Source organism: Pristis pectinata, chromosome 12, assembly GCF_009764475.1.
Source record: "Pristis pectinata isolate sPriPec2 chromosome 12, sPriPec2.1.pri, whole genome shotgun sequence".
Taxonomy (NCBI): domain Eukaryota; kingdom Metazoa; phylum Chordata; class Chondrichthyes; order Rhinopristiformes; family Pristidae; genus Pristis; species Pristis pectinata.
Window position 1 is genome coordinate 16,368,525 of NC_067416.1, and position 8,796 is coordinate 16,377,320.

The following is an 8,796-nucleotide window of genomic DNA, read 5'->3' on the forward strand; positions in this document are numbered from 1 at the left end:
GATCTTCTATTTTTCCTTCCAAAGAGCATGACCTCACATTTACCAACATTACACTCCATCTGCCAGACTCTTGCCCACTAACTTAATCTAGCTACATCTCTGCAGATTCTCTGCATCCTCTGTGCAATTTGCTTCCACCCCAACAACTCAATTTGGTGTTATCAGCAAACTTAGATACACCACACTGTCCCCTCTCCTGAATCATTAACATACACCATGAACAGTTGCAGGCCTAGCACTGACCGCTGCAGCACTCACCAACTGGAGAAACAACTATTTATCCCAAGTGTCTGCCTTCCATTGGTTAACCAATCCTCTATGCATGCTAAAACATTACCTCCAACTCTATACATCCTTATCTTAAGGATAAGTCTTCTGGGGCACCTTATTGAACACCTTCTGGAAATCCAAGTATACAACAGCCACCTGTTTCCTTCTATCCACTGCACTCATTATATCCTCAAAGAACTCCAGTAAATGTGTCAGACAGGACCTGCCCCTCCTGAATCCACGCTGTGTCAAGTACTTAAATTGATATAGCTTGCATATTCACATTTTATAAACCTATTTTTAAAGCAGTACCCTATCAATGAAAGACCAAGTACAAAGAACATTCAAAAATTTAATTGAGATATCATACCTTTAGATGCAACAGGGCTGTACACAAGGTTCATGAAAATTTCATAGCAAGACAGTACAATATTCAATTTGCATTTTGACAAATTGCCAAAGTAACTTAATTTAATGCACACACTGAAGTTGATCACTGAATCTAAAGTGATTTTTAATCAAGCCCATTATATTTGTTAACCCCAGTCTAAAAATGAAGCCAATTGAAGAAACAATTCTATACACACACTTTAGTTTCAAGGCATAAAACATTCAGTCCAAGTTCCACAATGCCTTTATCAGGTCTGTTCACACAAAATAAGATACTTCCATCACTAAATATGGAGAACATTACCAATTCATCCATCTAATTTACTGATAGTCAAAAAGTGGTCTCAACTCAAGGATGACACATCATAAAGTTGGTCTGAGAGAAGGGGAAAAAAGCTCTCAACCCAACCTAATTTTCTGCTCTTAATGAGGATTGAGATCAAACCTTAATTGTTCATTTTTTCAGGAATACTAGACATTCTGCTGACACTGATTTGTTAAAACTATACACTATTTAAATCAAGGTGTCTTCTTGGTCTGTTGAGTGACCATTTTCTTGGTCAGCTCATTTTGGTCCATAAAGTGAGTGCAAAGGCTGTTTAAAAATTCTCCCTTCAAGTATTGTCAGGAAGTCAAAATAGTTTCATCCCACCTCAAAAGTAGGTGATATAGTTAAGAGGCATGCAAGTTAAAGCACCTGGCTGTTCTGGTTAAGTAACTTGATATTACCAAGTGCTCTGTGTAATTACTTTCATTCCCTTCACAGATTGAAGAACTAGATGCTGGCTGGAAAAAGTTACTAGGCAAGATTCACACTGATTATTAACAGATCTCAAGTGCCATTGTATTAAGGCAAGAATTATCTACAACTATCAAAACAGTGTTGCAATAAGACATACTGCATACTGGTGTAAAATACCTCAGTGCTAACATACTCATTTAGGATTTTAGAAGGCACAAAAGTTAAATCAAATCTAAATTCCTTCTTAGCTTATTTCCACACTAGAACAAGTTGTCTTCTGCATATTTTTTTCATTACTTCATGAAGACAAGGAGCATGAACCCCTGGCACTGCTTGAAAAGTTTTCTAAACATTGATCATGACAGTGTAGTCACTAACATACAAAAAACAGAATAAAGCACAATGAAAGGACCTACAAGTAATAATAACCTAACTATTTCCATTGAAGTCAGATGTTGGCATTTAAGAATTTTCTGCCAGATTTCAAAATGCTTGTATCTAAAGGTTTCAGCTCATCTTAAAGTTGGTTTTCTTTTTCAGACTGGTGATAACTTCACTCAAGTTCTGATCAAGCCGTTGATATTCAGAAGTTTTTGGCCGTCTGGTTCTTTTGGGCCCATCTTTCTGACACAAGGAGACAATCTAAAATGAAACAAAGCAATTTATATAGAGGTTTCAAAAGTTTAAATTTCATTCTCTGGTCATTAGTAAAATAGATCTGCCTAACAAGGCTTGGATCTGAAAACTCTGTTCAAGTAACCAAGGGAGTAACTCAGAACATACCGATTTAGACTACATCAGCAATATTCTCAGTTTCCAAAATATGCAAAACCATACTAATCTCCCCTCATCCTTAAGTCAGTTTATAAAACCTCAGGATTTTAAAAAATTATATTATAGCATAAATAATGATCAGTTTCTGTTAGGTACTTTAATAAATTGCATTTATTAATATTAACCAGAAAAGGAATATCTAATAGCCTTAATGACAAAAACAATTACTGTAGACACTCAGACAGGCACATCTGTGGAATGGGATAGTTAACACTCCAGGTTAATAAGTTTTAAGTTGCAAAGGTGACGGAGGGTCTAATCAGACAAATGGGATCTTAATACAGTAGTATCAGAATTGCCATGGAGAGGGCCATTGATGAAATCGCAGGGTTGGTAAGTTAACAAGGATAATTAGACAAAGAAAATGAGGAACATGTAAAAGCTGTGAAATATGGGTCAGTAGTAGGAAATGCCCAATAGTGTTAGTGGAGAGGAGAGGGGTAATATTACAGATTACAGGGCAGAATCTGCCAGTTCTTACACAAATTATCCAAAATTGTATTTGATTTCAGGTCCCAAAGATGCAATGTGCCCACATGAAAGATGAGATGCTGTTTCTCAAGCTTATGTTGGAATGGAGAATCAGTGAGAGGCAACAGAAAATTCAGGATTGCCTTTGCAGACTGAATAAAACCATTCTGTTGATTCAATGTGTTTGATTTCACCCATGTACAGGAGACCACATTGTGAGCACCAAATGTAATGTACTAGAATGGAAGCAATGAACACAAACTGTAGCTTACACCATCTGGATCTGCAGGTGGAGGATGTAAGAGCACCTCCCATGAAGGGGTGCCATGAGAATGGAAGTGGTTGATGAAGTAACAAAGGGAACAGTCCCTTGAGAACGTTGAAGGAGAGGGGAAGGCACATCAGGATGATGGAATCTCACTGAAGGTGGTGAAAACTGAAAGCTGATCAGTTGAATGTGGAAGCTGGTGGGGTAGAAGGATTAGGGGAACTTATCTTTTCTCCAAATGGAGAGAGAGCAGGCAAATGCAGCTGTAGAAAATAAGTGATCTGTCAACTGTGATAGAGGAAAAGCCATCTCAGAGGCACCCTTGTGGAAAGGCTCATCATTGGAGCAGATACAATGGAGATGGAGAAACTTGGAGAATAGAATGGTTACAGAAGATATAGTTAAGATATCTATTATAAGTCCATGGCTATCTGCCATGAGCACATGCCAAGATAGACAGATCTAAAAGAAGTCAGATGGATAATGTAAAGGAGACAGTAGAATTTGGTAGCAAAAAGTTCTTATGAATGCAGGAAGCAGCACCAAAACTCAAAAAACACATTGCAGTTGGGGGGGGGGTGGGGGTGGAATGGAGTAGAACTGAAATGAGGACTGTTCCATACATCTCAAAAGTTAAGCGTAGCTTGGGCCCATTTGAGTTCCCATAACCATCCTTTAATCTGGAGAAAGCAAAGCAGAATTGAAAGTGAAGTTAAGTTATCTGATACCAGAACAAAGTTCAGCCATGTGAGTGAAGCTTTCAGATCATCCTAGTGTGGATAGAGAACTGTTTGACAGACAGGAAGAATGGGAATAAAGGAATTGTTTTCCAAGTGGGAGGCAACAAGTCTGGGGTACCATAGGGCTCAGTGCTTGGGCCTCAGCTACTTGCAGTTGATTTAGCAATCATGCAAGTAAGGCAGCAAATGGCACATGGCCTTAGTGTTGAGGGACATATCCTACTGTCATTGTACAGGTGCTTGGTGAGACAACACCTCAACTATTGTGTGCAGTCTTCATCTCATCTGAGCAAATTTTGGTTCAGAAAGGAAGAAAGACTGATTTCTGGATGGCACAACTGAATGTATGGAAGGATATTGGGATAATTTGGCTTATAGACTTTAGAAGAATGAGGTGCAACTTCATGAAACTGGACAGAATGTAGAAGGAAATTCCTGCTGAGAAGGAAACTCAGAACTAGGATCATACCTCGGTGGGGGGTGGGGGGGGGGGGGTGAGGATTTCACAAAATGATGAACCTGTGAATCTGACACAGAAGGCAGACCACTCCCAATTTCTGGGAGTCACCCTAGATACTTTTAACTGTTCTCTCAGTATACCTACCACAATCAAATATTATGTGGAGACAAATCCAGGCTTCTGTCCCTGCACACCCTTTAGAACCTTCTACATATTAAACCAAGGAAATTGGTAAATTAATTTACCTTATTTTTGTTGTGGTACATGATATATACCACTGATAAAAGGATTGATCCCACTATTAGATAAATTATGAAGTGACCGTCTTCAACAGCTGGTTTTGCAACTATCTTGATGTCAGATTGCAAGAACACTTCGGCTGTTGCACTAGTGTCAAGTACACTTGGTTGGGCAACAGTTGCAACATCACTGGCTGTGGTCATCGTTTTGTCAGGTTTGTTTACAGCGGTGGACTGAGAAGCCAGTTCAGATCCACTTGGCTGGGTCGGATGTGCACCACCACTGGCCGTGGTCATCGTTTCATCAGGTTTGTTTACAGCGGTGGACTGAGAAGCCAGTTCAGATCCACTTGGCTGGGTCGGATGTGCACCACCACTGGCCGTGGTCATCGTTTCATCAGGTTTGTTTACAGCGGTGGACTGAGAAGCCAGTTCAGATCCACTTGGCTGGGTCGGATGTGCACCACCACTGGCCGTGGTCATCGTTTCATCAGGTTTGTTTACAGCGGTGGACTGAGAAGCCAGTTCAGATCCACTTGGCTGGGTCGGATGTGCACCACCACTGGCCGTGGTCATCGTTTCATCAGGTTTGTTTACAGCGGTGGACTGAGAAGCCAGTTCAGATCCACTTGGCTGGGTCGGATGTGCACCATCACTGGCCGTGGACATAGTTTCATCAGGTTTGTTTACAGCGGTGGATTGGGAATCAGACCCATTTGACTGGGTATCACTGGATGTAATCACATTTTCAGTGGTAGACTGATGGACCACTTTAGATGTCTTGACAACTGTAGATCCATATTGCTGTGTAACATCTGGGACAGTGCTGTGACTAGCTGCAGTTGTACTAGAAAACTGCTTATTCTTATTGGCAGGAGCTACATTTCCAGTAGAGTTAGAGAAAGTGTGTGAAGATGGGCTTTGGGTTCCAGGAGTTCCGTTTTGCTTTGATAATTCTGCAGTCTGGTTTTCTAATTGAGCCAGAACGACAGGGATGCTCATGTAAAAAGTAACTGCAAATAGAAACTTTGGTTATTTATTCAGTTTACGGCTCAAGATTAATCCAGGTAATAAATGCACATTTAAGGTGTTCCAATTCAAAAGTCCATTATATTACAGTTGAGGGGAGGACAAAAAACCAAATATAGAGACTTTAATATTTGCCACTGATAGCATTTTTCCATGAAAAGCCAAAGCACTACACTTTAGAAGAGCTGTCATTGCAGTAATGTAGGCAGATAACAACCACACGAGTAGTATAGCAAGGGTGAATGTTAGCCAGGACACCAACTTATTGAACAAATTACACTGGCCTTGGATTGATGTTTTCTGGGATTACAGTTTAAAAAACAATATCTGATAGAACAATGAAAAACAAATTAACCATTTCAATTTTGAATACACACTTTCTTCCTCCCCCACCCCAGAATTCTCAGAACATCCCTTTAAAATTAGATTGCCATGAGTAATATTTTATACATTTACGGGTACAACTCACATCAGGAACAAATTCTTCCAGAGTAGATGTAGATAATAATTAGAGTCTGAGAATTTCACTGAAGAAAATTTCTGCAAGTCAGTTTTTTTTTTGCATGTTTCTCTGCAACTTTGTCAGAAATTCAAGACTATTCTGATGATTGCAGCACTTTTATTGTTAACAAAAACTTGCAACTTGAACACACTTAGTAAATGGGCAAGCATGGAAGTCCCCAGAGAATGAAGTACCTCTAATGGCAAAGGTGCATCAAAATAACTTTAGGCTTGGTTGGTGTCCAGGCCACCAGCACCATCAGTGGTCTGCACACATCTTTCCTAGCTGTGAAAAGGTCCAAACCCAAATGTTATACAGGCAAGACATTTTAACTGTGCAATTAAAACTCCAATAATCCACTTTGATTTGTTGGAACTCCATATGGTTTGGCATCTAGCTCATTTGGTGATGTTTTCCCTTTAAACTCATCTAGTTCAATGAAGAATTTGTTATACTTCTGTGCTCCATCTAAAACTCAAATCAGAAGTGTGTTGGGGTATTAATAGGAACAACATCCAATGGTTTGGAAAATCTGTTAGTCTGATACCACTAAGATCCCAAAGATGCCAGATTAGAGTTTGGTGTACAAAACTTGGTGATTTTCCACAGATGAAACACTGTTTCCAGTCTCAACACCATTTTGAATTACTGTTGAAATGAAGCAAAAAGCACCAAAGGCTTTTATCAGTATGTGGTCAAAGTTCCAAGCAGCAAGAGTTGTGACTTTATTTGACAACTGGAGAAGCTGATAAAAGACTAAATCCAAATGAAGTTATTCTTCACACTGCAGAATTCAAGAAAAACAGAATTTGAAGTACATTTTGAACAGTATGCCATTACAAGAGCCAAAGCAGAAGAATGAGTAACTGAATGAAGAAATTAGTACTTAGAAGTATTAGCATGTCCCTGACACAAGCCTGAAGTGTATATTACAGTAGCAACAAACAATTATTAACCAAAAATCTGTTTACAGATCCTATTGCCTTCAGGTATATAGTTTCTATTATGCAAGATCTACTTCACAAGTGTTAGATAGGATAAAGTAGTAAGATTGAAAGATTGCAATCCGACTTCCCTTTGTGAATGCAATGAACATACACGTCATTTGAGTACTCCCAAATGCAAAATGGGGGAACATTCCACAATAAACGTCCCCCCCCCCCCCAAAAAAAAAACGCTTCTGGATAAAAATGTTAAGCAATCATTCACACATTATGTGACACATGTCCAAGGACCTGCTTTATAAATGAGAAATTAAAAAGTATCCAGCGCATCTCTAAAATGAAAATAGAGGCAGCATTTGCGGAGAGCAAATAAAGGTTTCACATCGCTGACTTTTCATCATATTGCTTCTCTATTAATGCTGCCTGACCTGCATCCCTTTGATATTTAGCTGGAATTCCTCCCCACACACACACAGACGCTGCTCGACCCGCTGAGCTCCTCCAGCAGATCGTCTGTTGCTCTCTCCAGCATTTTCCGTTTTATTTCAGATTTCCACTATGTATATTTGTCTCCGAGTTGCTTTTTAAAATAATTCAATAAAACACCAGGAAACATACTATCCTGACATTTTTGTTAAATTGGTCGCTGGGCCAGTAACCTGGTTAGAGCGGAATTTCTCTTTTAAAGAAACGGACGGAGTTAATAAACAGAGTCGCAGACTGGAAGCTATTGTTAATTAACACGTACAATACGTGCCCAAAATCCGCCGATAACTTTTAGCGGTGATATTTAGCTTGCGCCTCAGTGTAGGGAAATTGCCACATCTTAAAATAAACACCCCAGTCCCAAACATACACACAACCCAGGAAACCGTACGAAACCAAAAAAGTTGAGTCACCACCGTTTTTAACCACGCCAGGCACGTGGTCACGGTTACAGAGATAAAGTTGGCTCTTTGGCAGATTGTTTATACTTGAGACCCAGAAGTAAAAATTCAAGTTGACATTTTTCAGTTAATTAGTCTGATCTTTACGGAACGGGAGTTCCAAGAGGAAACTGACTGCCCCCAAAGCCTTGCTATTCAGAACTTCAGTCACACTGAAGAGAGTGCGAGGAGCAATTCCTACAAATTTAGGCAAACTCTTAGTGACCTGGTACTGGCGAGGATTCCCTATACCAGAATATTGCTTAGAAATGCTCTACCTGGAACTGTTTAGATTGTTTGTGGGACTTGGACGCATACACCTGCGGCCGTTTAGACTTATTGCCAAAGACGGAAGTCCCAACTACAGGTCCAACAACCTTCAACTCAATGTTAACATTCAAAAACTCACCACTGACAACGAGGCACAATACAGCATTCCTGGAAGAACTGGTCTTTCGCACCATGGTGCCTTACTGCGAAGGGTTTATTGTGGATCAAGTACAAAGCGAAACAGACAATTTTGAAATAAAATGGAAGACTAACCCCACCTCCACATCCGCTCTCAACGTAGCTTATTTACACAATCAGCTCTCATTGGTATGATTGGACAAAGGCAGATCAATAGATAATTGTATGCCAAGTCTTCGTCTGAGTTTATTCGCTGCTAATGACTCAGTTTTATATTAAACTTTTGCCTGGTAATTTATTATTAAACGACTAGTTGATTATTGATGCTGAAGAAAAACATTTTTAATTTATCGTTCGCAATGACTCAATGACTTCTTAAAGATTTTAAAATGCAGTACTTATTGAAAATATTATTTATTCATCCTCAATCATCCAGATTACAACATACTCGTGACTACCCCACACAATGATTGTGGGGGTGACTTGTGTACAGGAAACTTACATGGTTCCAATCTCCTTATAACTGAATTGGTCACTGACGAGTAAGTCCGTTCTGCCCAGGAGTTACTTGGG

The 8,796-nt window shown here is 39.6% G+C and overlaps 1 protein-coding gene across 1 annotated transcript; it reads right to left on the minus strand.

Annotated features, from left to right (window-relative positions):
• Positions 1 to 609: 609 nt before the first annotated feature.
• On the minus strand, positions 610 to 8,465 carry LOC127577004 (keratinocyte-associated transmembrane protein 2-like). The gene is made up of 3 exons (XM_052027855.1): positions 8,225 to 8,465; positions 4,421 to 5,427; positions 610 to 2,044 (listed from the first exon to the last, which is right to left on the minus strand). Exons 1-3 carry the CDS (start codon positions 8,277 to 8,279, stop codon positions 1,910 to 1,912), a joined length of 1,197 nt encoding a protein of 398 aa, XP_051883815.1. The 5' UTR covers positions 8,280 to 8,465; the 3' UTR covers positions 610 to 1,909.
• Positions 8,466 to 8,796: the final 331 nt, after the last annotated feature.